At 35.9% G+C, this 17,601-nt stretch overlaps 1 protein-coding gene across 2 annotated transcripts in view; it reads left to right on the top strand.

The window, feature by feature from the left end:
- The first annotated feature begins 1,637 nt into the window (after window positions 1-1,637).
- Window positions 1,638-17,601, top strand: part of side-VI (sidestep VI) — an 841,483-nt gene continuing 825,519 nt past the window's right edge. For both annotated transcript variants that reach the window (XM_074171294.1, XM_074171295.1), the window contains exon 1: window positions 1,638-1,963. In XM_074171294.1, coding sequence (XP_074027395.1) covers window positions 1,897-1,963 — 67 coding nt within the window. In that variant the 5' untranslated portion in view covers window positions 1,638-1,896. The remainder of the gene's footprint in view (window positions 1,964-17,601) is intronic.

Below are 17,601 nucleotides of genomic sequence, written 5' to 3' on the forward strand. Positions count from 1 at the left end.
TGAGTCCAGACCAGAGACAATCTGTTACGTTTTCCTATCGAGGAGATTCGTTTTTGGCAATTTGCTACTAATTTAGACGTTGCTCGGTAAGAACCAAGAGGTTTCAACACAGCTTGATTGTCCAAGAATATTTTTATTGACTTGTGTACGAGGTTGGATTCTTCCAAACTCTCCGCACTCAATTCAATAGCGTAAATTTTTGCTTGAAATACAATCACATAGGTTCCTAGGCAGGTTGTTATCTCTGTTCTGGGTCTGAAAACACTTACACCAAAATTGGTAGGTGTTTTCGATTCATCTGTGAACCAACAACTATCTGGTCTCAATATTTCTTTCTCCTGGAGGATCAAGTCCTCTCTACTCGAAAACAGTACTTTTCAAGCAGTTCGTAGTTGACAGTTGGAGGCATAAAGTCAAAGATCATTTCCAGAATGCTGTGACTTCCAGTGTCAACCAACAGTCTGTTGCACTCTGAATTGAATTAATTTGTGCAATTGGCAATGTGCACAACAAATCTATATGCAGTCCATCAAGCCCCTCTCTCCAGAAAAATGTGGAGAGGAGGAAGATCCAGAAGGATCTCCATGGCCGCTGACGCTCTGGTACTGATGGCACTACTGATGGCTAGACAAGCCTGTCTCTGTAAGCCAGAGAGCTTCGCCTGGGCCGTTTTCTGTAAAGCTCTTGGCTACCAGGCAATTGCAACATAAGTAAATATTGGTCTGACAATCATATGAATCCAATGGATTTGTTTGGCACCCGAACCCCTTCATTGACTATCTTGAAAAAGATCTTTCAGCGAGTGTTATGCGAAATTATCGCAACGTTCCAGTGAATACATTAAGCAGAAATGCTGCAGTTGAAAAAAGTGTTGTTTCACCAAGATATTGCACCAGCTCACAAATCCATCATCGCAATGACCAAAATTAACGAGTTGAAATTTGAATTGCCAACTGATTATTTTCTATTCCCAAACATGAAAAAATGGCTCAGTGGTCAAAGATTTTCCAACGATGAAGAAGTGATGTTGACAGTTGATGGCTATTTTGAGCAGCAAGACAGCTCTAACTATGAAAACGGTGTCGAACTTATTGGAAGTCGCTAGAAAAAGTATATTAGAGCTGTTATGTTGAAAAATGAATACATTTTTTTCCAAAATTGTTTTTTTTTTTGGTCTGGTTTCTTCTGGGACCATTCCATCTTCTTCCACCATTTCCATCGATCAATGACATGGGTGAAGGTCACTTCTGATTCGGATCTACCAGTAACATAAACGTAACACCTCTTCGGTTCGAAGAACGATTTTCCCTCCAAATAGTTTCCGATCCTTGTGGAACATATCGAGAAATCTATGAAGTCGGGCCCATTTCATTACAGAACAACGTCATGAATACATAAACAGATCAACAAAGCCTCGTATCACTTCATCGCCATAAAGAATTAAAGAGCCGAACACGGCACCCCGTTCGCTTCGTAATTAAATAGAAAGAATTATTAATAACCTGAAATTATCCTGGCTGAAAAGGATGCAGGTTTGATAGAGAACTTCAGGACAGGATTCGGAGTGGGGTCCTTCGCGGCGCGCCGCGCAAGCTTTTAACATTTCGAAGCGGCTCGCAGCTCAGTAGCACGCGCGACACGAAACACACAGCAGCGGTAGGACACATAGACGAGGCCCTCTCACCGGTCCATCTCTGGACCCGCCCACTCTTTCCGACGCTCAACTGTCATTAGACGATCTGAAAGGTGTCAAACGTTCTAGCGAGTTATTTTTCGGCGCGCGCTTCCGTCAAAGCTGACTTTTTGGAACTTTTCGAAGGATTTTTGCGGAGTTTTGTGTACTGTGTTGGTATTTTTCAGTGTTTGTGTTTATGTGTGACTCAGTTTTTGACTACCATGGGAGTGATTTGCCTGTTAGTTGCTTTAATCATGAGTAGAGGAGCTTTAGCAGCTTATTCACAAGGTACATATTATTTGGTAGATTCCATCCTTAAATCATGGAAAGCTGAAACAACAAATCCTCATGGAGTATTGCGTAGTTCCAAAAAAGACAGTCACCAACTAACTAGAGGTTATTTGAATTCCTTGGGAGTCATGAAAATTTTTGTTGAAACTTCTGGTAGGTCAGAGGTTGGGATAAGGCAATTCATCTCCGATATTACATGTTTGTTACGATGACTGAATTCCACATCCAGGTGTTCAACGTCGGTCAAGAATAATTTCAATTTCATTCTGATTCGTGAAAAGTAAAATTTTATTTTCTATATCAATAATAATAATAATAATTTATTTCCCAAGAGACAAAATATTGAATTGGAATAGTCAAGCCTAGAAAAAAAAAGCATACGCATACAAGGTAGATTTAAACCAAGCCTCGCCGTTGAACATTCTAAACATATAAAAATGTTATACCGGGTGTCCCACATTTTATGTGACAGGCAATATCTGGTTTGTTGAAGGAGATACACAAAAATGTTTCATACAAAAGTTTTAGGAGTTCATGAGAGCTATATTTTGATATAATTTTCAAATATACAGGGTGTTTGGTGTAGGTGCTACAGACCGAAATTCCATTTTTTAAAATAGAACGCCCTGTATATCATTACATATTCAGATGCTACGTTGAATTCTGATATCATTTCATGTTTGGTTTTTGAAATTCGGTTACGGCGTTGTTGAGTTACTGCTTAAAATGTAAAGTCTTGAGAACGACTATTATTCTTAAAAATATCTCATACAATTATTCTCTCTGCATCAGATCACATGAAAATTAGTCAAAATTTTGGGTGTTCGAAGTAATGGTTTCAATTTTGAGTTGTGGAATTCAGTCAGGAATCATTTTGAATATGAAACAATTGCGAAATTGAAAGAGGTGTATTCGAAAACAAATCTTTAATTAATAACAATGTAAATAATATAACTTGATAAATCATTTCATAAGAATGGTAGGTACCTAGAAATACGTCATAAAAATTGTTCAAAGTGATGCCTATTAGATATTATACAGGCTTCGAAACGTCGAATCACTTCTCTCGTACAAGTCGCTCTTATAATATCATCAAATCATTTTCTAGAAAATGTAAATATCGCAATCCATTGATCTCTAAATCTTCAGTTCTAACAGATCTCGTATGATGACGATGCTTTATAGTAGAAGGAAATGACCCAGTTCGCAATTTTTCTACAACTCTCGAAAAAGTCATTCGTGACGGAATGGGTCTGTCTGGAAAACGTTCTTGGTATAGACGTTGTGCTTGATGGCAGTTTTTCTGACAGTCCCCAAAAATTAATAACATATCAATGCAATCACTTGGACTAAACGCGAAAGGCATACTGGAGTTTTCGCACAAAGAACACAGTTACTGTTTTGCAAAGAATCACTGAATCGAACTGACAAGTAGATACAATTCAACAACATTTGTTACTATGGCATCAACAAGCATAAGCTACTTGATGAAATTGTGCAATATAAAGCAATTCACCCTCAAGTTAGTCACATTCTCAAGAATTTCAATATTATATTCAACTGATATCGATATCGTATCGTAGAGGTGAGAATAATGGTTTGTATTCAGTAGTAGTCTAGTTCAATTTAATAAAAGATATAGACTGGATTCGTGTACGAGTAAATTAGTTTTTTTGAAACTTTATATTTAAGGAAAAGTGCAATAACTCAACAACGCCGTAACCGAATTTCAAAAACCAAACATGAAATGATATCAGAATTTAACGTAGCATCTGAATATATAATGATATACAGGGCATTATATTTCAAAAAATGGAATTTTGGTCTGTAGCACCTACACAAAACACCCTGTATATTTAAAAATTATATCAAAATATAGCTACCATGAACTCCTAAAACTTTTGTATGAAAAATTTTTGTGTATCTCCTTCAACAAACCAGATATTGCCTGTCACATAAAATGTGGGACACCCGGTATACGTGAAATATAACAGAAAAAATGATGACAATATTCTTATGCGACAACTTCTGAAAATAATTCATCTGTTGAATGAAAATATCTTGTGACAAGTAATTTCTTGAGTTTCTTTTTGAAAGTCAATTACGAAGAACAGTTTTTCAATTCATTTGGCAATTTATTAAATGCACGGTAAGCCATTGTCAATAGGGGAGCAGAATTGTACTCCAGTTTTACAAATTGATATAAATATGGAATAAGTGATTTTGTGAACGAGTATTTACTTGATGTACATCAGAATTCTTCACAAAACTATCTCTATTCTTGAAAATATAGAGTCACATTAAAAAAATATATAACGATGGAAGTGTTAAGATTTCATATTTGCTGAAAAAACTGTTACAGCTCTCGGCACTAGGCACATTCATGATGCACTTGATAATTTTTTTGTGCAATGAAAACTTGCCGAGACGTAGTTCTGTCAATCTGTGAAATTGTATGATCTGTCACTCATACCTGGAATATTTTGAATGAGTACAGAAAGGTTTATTCAATATACCCAAAAACTATCATCTGTTCCTCAGAATTCATATTTTTTTTCAATTAACGAGGAATTGATAGGGATTATAAGGGATTATCTGAAATTTTTTGTGAATCAACAATGAATTTATAGAGATTGTGAGTGGTTTAAAAAATGGTAGGTTCGAAAGAAGATATCTCTTTGGAAAAATATCGTTCTAACACGAAATTTTTGAATTTTTCAGTGGAATTGGAGAACATTTTCAACAAGAAACTTCTCATGGCGAATCCTCATTGAAATTTTCATTGAAAAACTTCAACAGTTCGTTTCGATAGCGAATATACTCTTTTTCATCAATTGAAATACCTACCATGAAAATTCAAAACTCAATTTCACGAGTGTTCTCAGATTAAATTGCTCTGATGGCTCTGAAAAATTTCAGTGAGTCAAAAATAGACTTTTTTCATTTCAACAAAAAGTCATCTGTACCGCCAAGCATCTCGATTACTGAAAGAGTCGCGCAGTTAAAGTAAACTCATGAAGAAATATCAGCAAATCAGAACTGCTTCTGAATTGATTTTTAACGAGAAGAAGTTCGGAAACTCCAATGGACCATTGCGATTATCATGTTGCAAAAAACAACTTTAGTGACTAATGATTGACAGGGTAACTCTGACAAAATTCAATTCCTTGACATCCTAGTTATTGGCATAATGAATCAAACCAGTGAGTAGTTGAACATTAATAGGGAAATTTGGGATCTACAAACTAATGATTTCAATTTACTCAAACTTTAATGACAATCTTCACATACATCCTGTGGTTTCGAATCTCAATCTGTCTCTAGTTGTTAAAATCTCGGAAGAAGACAAATTAACCACTAAACCGCACTTCTTCATTACTAAAATCTCATTGTCATCAATTCTACATTCACTTTCTTCGTTATTCAAAACTTTGATACACATTTATTCCATTTTCTTCTCCGTACATCGATATTATATTGATTTTGTCTTTCCTTCAAAAAACCCAACAAGTATGTAATCACTTATAGTGAATGTATCAACAGTGTTGATTTCACAAAAACAGACGTATTATCCTTCACAAATATCTTTCGTTTCACACTATTGCCAAATTCCTTTCATTCTACTTCTGAACTTCCGAAATAATTCTTTTCTCCACTAAATTTTTCAGCTGTCTTCTTTTCTCGAATCTGAGTTCTGTTTTGTTTTTTACAATTTATTATTCATTTCATACATACCCAGAGGCTGCTGGATTCCATCCAAAAAAGAGCCATCCGCCTGATAAGAGACGCAAACATCACCTGCAACCTTGTCTGGAACACCGACGAAAGGTTGGAGATTTATTTATCTTCTATAGATACTTTCACGGGAAGTGTTCAAGTGACTTGGCACATTTGATTCCACTAAGACCGGTACATATCAGATATTCTAACGGACTGTGGCTGCTCATCGTTATGGTGTTCAACTCAGTACACCACGAACTTCACTGTTAAGGAAGTCTTTCATTTGGAGAACGGCGTTTAGGTGAAATAAACTTCTTGAGAAAGTTTTTCCAAAGGGGTTTAATCTTCAGCCATTCAAATTCAATATGAATCACTATTTTCGCAAAGGCACCGCACTCCATTTTTTCTGATGGCACTTTTGCTAAGCTTCGAATATGATAACATATGGAATTTTTGACCAATTCGACGTGCAGCATTGATATTAATCAACACAGTAATATTCTCTATAGCATCAACTCCCATTCTTCTTCCCCTTTTCTGTTAGGACTTTATCCTTTTTAGGCTGTAGAGAAATGCAGTTTCATCTGCGTTAAATATGCAGTTCGGTTGATTTGCGATATGGAAAAATTTTTTGCGATCAAATAATCTTCAATCTCCTCGAACCAAATACGGATTCGCTGTTCTGTTACATCTTCTCTAGCCAATGTTAAAATTTTGCTGACTCATTCTGTGATTTCTGAATTTCTTTGTGGAAATACCTTGTTTTATTTTGGATCAGGTCTGCCATTGTTGATTTTTCTTATTAGCTTCTTCAATTATCCGTTCCACGCTATTAAAATATTGAATTTCCGACAGAGAATAATATATTTTGGAGGGCCCAGAAATATATTGCACTCATATTGGTTCCTCCTCATCCTCTTCCTTTACTTCATATAATAATGTTATTCAGGGAATATTGAATTTTTGTGCAACTGCAGCAACTGATACCCCTTACTTGACTGTCTTCAAAGCCGCAACCAATTTTTTTTGATGATTGTTTGGAGCCTAACTAATATGGGTGAACTTTGAAAATACAATAAATTTAGTCGGTAATTGATAAATGAATTCCTAAAATTGATGCTATTCAGCAAACACTGGTGAATATTGCTTTATGCGAACAAAATCCATACCGACAAATAACCTTTGAGAATATTCTATAGCCCATTTTGCCATACTGGAGGAGTAATCAATATATTTGAAATGATCGTACTGCAAAAGCAATCGTCGTAACTCTTAACGTGGCACTTTGGCTCATGGAAATCAGAATGAGCAGCAGACCACGTATACACAACAAACCCTCAGCCAGAAAAGTCTAGGAATATGGTCAACGGCTTCAGGAGCCTAGGCCATATTTACTAACTGTGACAGTTGTGACAGTGTGCCATAGTTCTGTTCAAGACAACGGATAGATGAGGAGATCAGTGTCCTCTGTCAAATCTCCCAGTCAATTCCCAACATATCTATTTCCGTCCTGTTTTAGTAACAGGGTAGTTCAGTTACGATCCAAATCCTAACAGTAACAAATAAATCAAAACACTGTGAATTTGTTTGAACACCACCCATCCTAAATTCTGTTTTGAGCTCGCACAACAATGACAACATCTCTGAACAAATCACTTCATTGAATCGAAATTGCGTCACTTTGCAGAGCAACAACTGATTCAATGTTGACAAATGGTCAAGGGAAACAAAGAAGTATGTGGATTCTAATCGAATACGGATATTTTCCTTATTTTAGCTGCTAAGCCAATGGGTGTCAAGCATCAATAACTGGTAACATTACCTTATGTATTCAATAGTCTGAAGCAGAATTTTTTGGTTTGAAATGATTCATTTTTGAATGTAACCCAATGGCTTTTTCTCATGAGAGAAGATATTTCACTACCCTAAACCATGAAGTTTAATGATACCTCATCAATAATGTCAAGTTTCAATTTCGAATATATAGTAACTTGTCCCAAAGAGATTCAGATTCAAATAAACCTATCAGTTTCATTAGTGTATACTATATACTACTATAGTAGTATATAGTAGTATATAGTGCTATGGTACTATAGGGGTATTGAAGATAACTTATACGGTACATCCATAACTCATAATCCATAATTCATCAAGAGGTGAATTGATGACGAAACTATCAAAATTCTTGGGACAGATCAAATTTTCATTATGAATAACTGTCACTTGATAGGTAACTGAATTGATAGGTTGACCTATCTGAATGTCCCTATAGGAGTACTATCCATAGAGAATACAATTCATGATTACTTGTAGTTTGATGTTCATCAACGTTCATCATGTATTCTCACCGTTCAAACCGAATGAGAGGAAACTCCAACTAGCTTATAGTTTTCTCAAAAAACATATGACACAAGCAGGACAAGAAAAAATATTTCAATGTTGTACATGAACACTTGAATATCGTGAAAACTCAAACACTTATACGAATTTAGATGTTTTCGAATCGACAAGCTGTAGTTGTTCAACCTTTTCGATGATTCATGTAGTTCTGAAATAATCTGGGAATGATCTCAAAAAATTAAATTGTTCCCTATTGATCGCCCAATCACAACTTCTCACCATACACTATTTGTTCGTGAAACGGATGAACTGTAACATGTTGTTATATTTTGACGATTAAGAAAATTTGAACTAGTTTTGGCTCACTTTCGAACAGGCTTGCATGGAAAAGCAAGAATATTATGGACGTCATAATTTCAGATACCATAATGGCTTAGTGAAATAACGTTTCTGAAAAGATGTTTGTATCTTTGCAAACAGTTAAAAATCAATAACAAGTTGACATTATTGCAATGCATAACTGATCGTTTTCTCAATACATTTCGTGCTCTTCTTTTTCCTCGTGGTTTCATTATGTGAAACTGTGTTATCCTTTCGTTTTCTGTACTTCCTTTTATCGAGTTGAGAATATATCATAATTGATTTTTTGTCAATCAGCTATAAAAATTTGTGTAAGATTAACGAGGTTTTTCGTTTTTTCATCGGTTGTATCAGTGTTAGACAAGCCTGAAGAAGCCAAAGGAGCCTTCATATGATGAAACATACGGTGAGTCAATGAGCGGAATTTTCACGATGTACTGTTGAATATGATGCCTATATCGCCACAAGAAAATCAAGGAAACTACTAGATAATTTCTTTCTAGGAAAGAAGACGGAAAATAATGTCGAAATTGGGTCTGAATGTGAAATATATATTTCTGTTATCATATACGACAAATTCAGTATGTTGGTTTTTCATCTACGCGATGAATACAAAACATGCTTCGTCGCTTACTACAATATGTAGTAGTAAATGGGAACCAGATTTCTGAATTTTATAATTTCTTGAACATATTTCGGGAACCCTTCAACTCAAACTCTGGTTTGATGAGGAGTATTTGGCCCCTCTGGCTTGAAATGAACATTCAAAGAATACTTCTATCTCACCAGAAAAAAAAATTAACTGAATGTTAATAGAATCAAGCATTGATATATTGCTGTAGTCAAAAAATATTCTGCTATTTCCATTATTTTTCCCGATGGGAAGTGATGAAATGAAAGGTGAATTATCAGAAAGTAAAGTATCTTGTTCACTTTTTTCATATATTTCAATTAATGTATACAAAGCAAAAAAAACGAAACGTTTTTCTTCGAAATAGAAACGGTGATAAAAACAAATATATTCATTCATCCTCACAAATCAACTGATTTCCATATTTTGATTTCTGGTAATCATTCGTATGAACCCTTTGTAGAATGATAACGACCATGAAAATCTTTTGTTGGCTTTTACTCACTGATGACTCAATTTCGTTTGTTCTTGTTTCCGTATTTCACGTGACTGTTTCAAATTTGCCGTGGAATTGTTTTTCCTCCGTAATTTCGATACAATAATTGTAATGCTTTTCCTGGCCAACCAAGGATTGCCCCAAATAGCTCCCACATTAACGGTTATATATCTTGCAATATACTTTCGTTATAACGTCAATTTATCTCAGCAGAATTTCTCGATGAAATGGAAGGCACTGTTAACGATATTTTCCTTTGTTTTTGTTATTGCTCTCTCTGTAACACTAAAATGTGAAAGAATGAGGATTGTGCAAAACTAATTTCACTTCCAGTGTTTTGAATGTCTATTCAAAAATATAGTTTTCCAAAAAATCTGAGATGAAGAGAGTGAATTTTTACAGCCGCCTATTTTCGGGATTTGTTACCTATGGTCAGAAGGTGTTTATGCTCAACATTTCATCAGGACGTTATTGGAGACAATGAGACAACTGACGATGTGTTTTAACCATCATCAGAATATATACTACCATTTTATTAGTATGGACCTCTGATTCCATTCAATGTTGGTGGGCTTGACTTCATTCCTGGCGATAATTTGTCTTTTGTTCAGAAAGTCGGGTACCCAAACTCTTTTTTCACAGCTAGAAGGGATCCAATACATCCTTCTCGCTACTGAAGGCCTCTGGGATACTGAGCTCACTTTGGACTCTCTCTAATTGTTTTACTGGTCTGGTCTGACTATCATTTTGACGTCATTTCTCCAGCTCAACATTGTACCTCTGTCAAACTAATAGACTCACTTTGAATTTTTACATGTTTCCAAATAATAATTTCTTTTTTATGGTCAACATTTCATCAGTACGTTGTTGGAGGCAATGAGGCAACAAACGATGTGTTTCAACCATCAACAGAACATATACCACCACATTATTAGTATGGATCTCCGATTCCATTCAATGTTCGTGAGATTGGCTTCATTCCAGGCAATAATTTGCCTTGTGTTCAGAAAGTCGGGTACACGAACTCCTTTTTCACAGCTAGAAAGAATCCAATATACCCTTCTTGCTGTTGAAGGCTTCTGGAATACTGAGCTGACTTTCCACAGCTCAACGTTGAACCTCTGTTGAAATAGCAGACTCACTTTGTATTTTTACATTTTTTAAATCATAATTGCATTTTTATGGTCAACATTCCATCAGGACGTTATTGGAGACAATGCGATAATTGACGATGTGTTTCAACTATCATCAGAATATATACTACCACATTATTAGTATGGATCTCCGATTCCATTCAATGTTCGTGAGATTGGCTTCATTTCAGGCAATAATTTGCCTTGTGTTCAGAAAGTCGGGTACACGAACTTCTTTTTCACAGCTAGAAAGAATCCAATATACCCTTCTTGCTGTTGAAGGCTTCTGGGATACAGAGCTGACTCTCCACAGCTCAACGTTGAACCTCTGTTGGAATAGCAGACTCACTTTTTATTTTTACATTTTTTTAAATTATAATTTCGTTTTAATGGTCAACATTTCATCAGGACGTTATTGGAGACAATGAGACAACTGACGATGTCTTCAACTATCATCAGGACATATAATTCCACATTATTAGTATGGATCTTCGATTCCATTCAATGTTGGTTGGCTTGGCTTCATTCCAGGCGATAATTTGTCTTGTGTTCAGAAAGTCGGGTACCCATACTCCTTTTTCACAGCTAGAAAGGATCCAATATACCATTCTTGCTGTTGAAGGTCTCTGGGATACTGAGCTGACTCTCCACAGCTCAACGTTGAAACTCTGTTGAAATAGCAGACTCACTTTGTATTTTTACATTTTTTTAAATCATAATTGCATTTTTATGCTCAATATTCCATCAGGACGTTATTGGAGACAATGAGATAATTGACGATGTTTTCAACTAACATCAGAACATATACTACCACATTATCAGTATGGATCTCCGATTCTATTCAATGTTGGTAGGCTTGGCTTCATTCCAGGCGATAATTTGTCTTGTGTTCAGAAAGTCGGGTACCCATACTCCTTTTTCACAGCTAGAAAGGATCCAATATACCATTCTTGCTGTTGAAGGTCTCTGGTATACTGAGCTGACTCTCTACAGCTCAACGTTGAACCTCTGTTGAAGTAGGAATATTTTCAATATTCAATATTTTTTCAAATCATAATTGCGTTTTTATGGTCAACATTCCATCAGGACGTTATTGGAGACAATGAGAGAACTGACGATATTTTCAACTATCATCAGAACATATAATTCCACATTATTAGTATGGATCTCCGATTCCATTCAATGTTGGTGGGCTTGGCTTCATTCCAGGCGATAATTTGTCTTGTGTTCAGAAAGTCTGGTACTCATACTCCTTTTTCACAGCTGGAAAGGATTCAATATACCCTTCTTGTTGTTGAAGGCCTCTGGGATACTGAGCTGACTCTCCAAAGCTCAACGTTGAACCTCTGTTGAAGTAGCAGACTCACCTAGTAGAACCCCACCACATGATTCTAGGTCTCCTATTTCCGATTTTCTGAGCGTTGCCCTTCTTTAAAACCTATGGATTTTGCTAGCATTTTCGTTAGACTGGCAGAACTAGATTGAAATTTTTCCGATTTGTGCAATTTGAACTTTTCATAATTTCAGATTTGGCTTTTTCAATACGATATTGAATATTTTTTTGCCAGTGGGAAGAAATATATTGAGAATTTTCAGCCCTATGATCCATGTGTCAATGTATTGTTTTCAACAAAATTGTGAGTTCTGCTAGCTTTGCCGTTAAGCTGGCAGAACCAAATCTAAATTCCACACTTTTTGGAGTATTTGAATTTTTTTAAAGTTTCAGGCTAATTTCAGACTTTTTCATCACCGTATTGAACATTTTCCCCTTTTTCGAAATGAATATTTGGGTGATTACCTCATGAATATTCTTCAACTATGGGCGAGAATAAATTATTTTGAGAATATCAGACTAGTTTTAGGCTTTTGTGGACCGACTTTCCATTTGTTATTCATTTCAAACTAGTGGAAACTCTTTGGAATTTCCAATCATGCAATATTTTTTTCATTACGTTATCGATCAATTGTTTGCTGCTTCATTGAATTAAATATTGTGGTTGGCTACCTGTGCACACATAATGGAAGCAATTTTTTTGTGTTATTTGTTTCAATCAGTAGCTCCAATCGAAATCCATTTTTTTTAGAAAATGTCGAACTTGCGATAATTTTAGGCTTTCTCACAAGTTATTGTTGCTCTCCGTTTGAATTGAATATTTAGGAGATTACCTCAGACACACACGGGAGATAGAGATATTATTGTTTGAAAATATCCTTTAAATGTGGGAAAGAAAGGCACACATTGGGAATTTGATGCTCCTATTCCCCTCCATTGCTGACTTCTAATGTGTATCTGAGGTATTTCACCCAAATATTCAATTCAAACGACAAGCAAAAGATGTTCAATATCGTAATGAAGGAGCCAGTCAAATAAGTACCTTACCGGTTCAGTAATAATGTCATTACAGCAGATCATTACAGAAATATCTTTACTAAAAATTGTCCTGTCATTCCCTGTCATTATTACTGACATTATTTTTTTATCACTATTATGTTTCGAGTGGCGTAGAAATCATATAGACTTGTGTTTCTATCGATTACGATTGTTAATAAAAAGCATGTTTAGCTATAATTATTGCATCAGGTATGAACTGTTCTGTTGAACGTCGTTACTGGTCGAAGGAATGCTTAACAAATCGGGAAGATTATTCACATTTAGTCTTACTGAAATAAAGTGACACTTAAAAGTTAGTGATAAATTATTACTAATGGTCCAACCAATTCTAACACGAACAAATATGGTTATGCCGAACAGTTTACCGGTTGATGAATTTTAGTAAAGTGTAATTTTTTTTCAATATTGTGCATTGACGTTTTCCTCTTTTTCATTTGTAGTTCTACTGCTGTGAATATGAAGATCAATCTGAGTGAATGAAGATATTATTATTATTTTTATTATTATTGAAGATTGGCTTTAACGCCATTGCTTTGAGGCATTGAAGTTTTCAGTTGCAATGTCACCGGCTTCAATGAATACAGCTGTTCTTGAAATCTGTGAAGCACCTATACCGGGTGTCCCAGAGCTTTTAGGCCAGCAGATATCTCTCAAAAATTAAAACAAAAATATGTATCATAGGAGAACACAAGCACTTTCATGCAGCATAGCAAAATCCACCCCCTGGTAAACAACCCCCAAGAAACCACCCCTAACTTTTGTTTTTCGAATGGCACGCCCATGTTTGTTTTGGTTCAACTTACAGTCTTTTTCATTTCTCGGTCAATGATGTATTATGGTAGGTAGAATGACATGCAGAATCATAGAAAATAAAAACACAAATGAAATATTAATGTTTAAGGTCATCTGTATTTTGATACATGATACTACAGAAAATGTTCAAAATGTTGGCCAGCACTTGCCACACATGCTTCAAGTCGCCGAATCAGCGCGCGAGTACAGGAAGCCCTAATCATTTCCGGAGTAACGGTATGACAAGCCTCTAAAATTTTTTGGGTTAAATCGTCAATATTCATTGGTTGTGTTTCGAAGGCAACTCGTTTCAGATATCCCCACAGGAAAAAGTCCAGTGGCGTGAGATCTGGAGAACGTGCAGGCCATCGCACAGTCCACTATTTCCAATCCAACGGTCTCGAAAAGTATCATTGAGGAATGTAGTAACTACATTATGGTTATGTGCAGGAGCACCATCTTGTTGCCACCACATTTGTTGTCGTTCTTCAAGTGGAATATCTTCCAGAAGGGCAGGTAAACAATTTTCCAAGAAATGTAAATATCGGTGGCCCATCAAAGTGTCTTGGAAAAAATGGGGACCGATGAGTCGTCCATTATGTAAACCACACCACACGTTCACACCCCACATTGTTTGGAAATTGGTTTCTCTAATCCAGTGAGAGTTGTCCTGTGACCAATAGTGCATGTTATGTCGATTAACAGTACCATTATTATGGAAGCGGGATTCGTCACTCCACAAGATTTGATTGAGGATGTTTGGATTGTCATGGACTAAAACTAGAAAGTGAGCAATGAATGCCGTTCGTCTTTCGAAATCGGTAGGTCTGAGTCCTTGGTGTAAATGAATTTTGAAGGGATGATAATTGTACTGTTTGAAAATTCTTTGCACAGATGACTTACTGATCCCAATCTCTAACGCCAATGCACGAACCGAAAAATGAGGATGTGCTTCGGCGTAGGCCAACACATTTATGCAATTTTCCTCAGTTCGCACGGGAGTAGGATGTACTTGATCTGTTTTTCCTGGAAATGATCCCGTTCGCATGGTATTTTCTACATACGAAAACGTATTACGACCTGGTTGTCGACGATCAGGAAAGCGCTGCCCATACAGCCTCTCCGCAGCACGTTTATTCTTTCGGCATTCACCAAAAATTAAAAGCATATCAACGTATTCGTTGGGAGTGAAGGTAAAAGGCATTTTGATAAACAACAACAATATCACGACTGATGGCAATGTGTCATCCAGATATCAGAGGAATGAAAGGAAGCACAAAAAGTTCTAACATTTTATCGCCTCTTCTTCTGCGTAGCGTCCACTTTTTCTGGTGTCTACAATGCAGAACAATTCGATCAGTCCAGTTAATAGTGGATTTTGCTCTGCTACATGAAAGTGCTGGTGGTCTTCTATGATATACATATTTTTTTTCAATTTTTTTCTGCAGGTGACTGAGATATCTGCTGGCCTAAAAGCTCTGGGACACCCGGTATATACAGGCTGATTCACGGTGGATGGCACATTAGACGTTTCTGGTGAACCAGACAACGGATCACTTTGAAAATTCATTTGAGGGCATATTCGGACATTCTCTAGCCAACTAAAATATTTTCGACAATGCGGTGTTGCCGCTTCTATTAGAAAGCAGTAGCAACTTTGATTTTTCAAATGGAACACTCTGTATATAATATTATTTTTGGAATCTCCAACAATTGCCCGACAACTTTTATTGATATTTCCCTATACCTATCTGTTACCGTTTTCGAAATAAAAATTAATTTAAATTTTTTTCTTCGAAAATCATGACTTCTAAAAATGCCGATATCTTTTAGTTAAAAAGTAGTATGATATCGAAATTTGGTTTTGAGTTAGGTGATATTTATACACTTCCCGCACGTCAGCCTAATCTCCGTTACTTCAATACAGGGTGGTAAAAAAATACAGTTTTTTCGTTTGCTTGAAAAAGTTGCTGAAATTTGATTATTTTAAATGGAACACCCTGTATATTATTGAAAATTCGGAAAGCTGCTAAAATTTGCTTTCTTTCTATGTATATCATACCTATACCTAACTAGTCAAGTTTCGGACTTATAAACATTTATTTGTGAAAATGTCCCTTCAGAATGGTATTTCCATTCGGTATTTGGTAAGCAGGCCATAATTACTATTTGACAGTAGCGTTTTGACATTCTCCTGATAATATCGACATTTTCGTCACTTCAGAAGTTGCAAATACCTTCAAAACGATGGAACAAAACTATTCAAACGAAGTTCTTATGAATTTGTTTATTATTTTTGGACAGTGTGACAAAATTATCAGCAGAACATGTAGAAAGTTCAATGAAATGTATCCGAATCTACCGCCCACGAACCTCAAGAAATTTCAATATGTATGGATAAACTTTAAAAAAGCACCAAGAAACTTGAAATTGGAAATATTGATATGAATAATTATAAAAAAGTAAAACAATCATGTGGAATATTTCAAAATATGTTCGAATCGCTGGCCGTTCACTTCCAAGCACTTTAAAATGCGGGTGTTGACTGCTTTCGTGGTGGCAGATCTGATTTCATTGGGATCCAAATCTTCAAATGTTTGGGCAATCCTTTCTAACAATTCATCTCTCGAACGCACGGGTATTTTGTAAACTTTTTCTTCAAACATTCCCCACAAATAAAAACCTAATGGATTAAGATCGGGTGATCTCGCTGGCCAATTCCATGGTCCCAAGCGCCTCATCCACCGATCGTCAAATAGTCTATCCAGTTCTGCGCTCACTTCTCTTGTGCAATGTGCAGAAGCTCCGTCTAGTTGGTACCAACAGTTTCGATAATCTTCGAGTGGCAGATTATCCACGAAACTGTCTACAGTATTCTCCAAAATATTCAGGTAGCTTCTGGATGTTAATGACTGAATTTTTCTTGAAATCCGGCTTCTTTTGTGACGTGAGGATTTTCACTGGACCAATAATGACGATTTTTTCTATTGAAAATCCCTTCTCTCGAAAATTTCGATTCATCAGTCCAAATAATTTTATTTAAAAAAAGTGGATCTTCTTGAATGCGTGTCAACAACATTTCACAAAATTCTACTCTCTGTTGAGGATCTTGAGGCTTCATTGCTTGAATTTTGGTGAATTTATAATCATGCATTTTATGTCTTCGCAAGATTCTTTGAACCGATGAATATTTTATACCCAAATCTTCTTCAGCACTTCTTATCGATGACTCGGGAAATGCGTGAAAATATGCTAAGACATTAATCTAGTTGTCTTCGAAAGTTACGGGTCGAGGCAAGTTTCTTGGTGCTTTCAAAGTTGATCCAAATGCATTGAAATTGTTCTGAATTCGTATAAATTTCTTGAGGTTCATTGGCGGTAGATTCGGATACATTTCATTGAACTTTCTACATGTTCTGCTGATAATTTTGTCACACTGTCCAAAAATAATAAACAAATTCATAAGAACTTCGTTTGAATAGTTTCGTTCCATCGTTTTGAAGGTATTTGCAACTTCTGAAATGACGAAAATGTCGATATTATTAGGAGAATGTCACAACGCTACTGTCAAATAGTAATCATGGCCTGCTTACCAAATACCGAATGGAAATACCAATCTGAAGGGACATTTTCACAAATAAATGTTCATAAGTCCGAAACTTGACTAGTTAGGTATAGGTATGATATACATAGAAAGGAAGCAAATTTCAGCAGCTTTGCGAATTTCCAATAATATACAGGGTGTTTCATTTAAAATAATCAAATTTCAGC

The sequence above is a fragment of the Leptinotarsa decemlineata genome, unplaced genomic scaffold (assembly GCF_025532065.1).
Source record: "Leptinotarsa decemlineata unplaced genomic scaffold, Ldec_3_MD MMD2_tig00000010_RagTag_RagTag, whole genome shotgun sequence".
In the NCBI taxonomy this organism is placed as follows: Eukaryota; Metazoa; Arthropoda; class Insecta; order Coleoptera; family Chrysomelidae; genus Leptinotarsa; species Leptinotarsa decemlineata.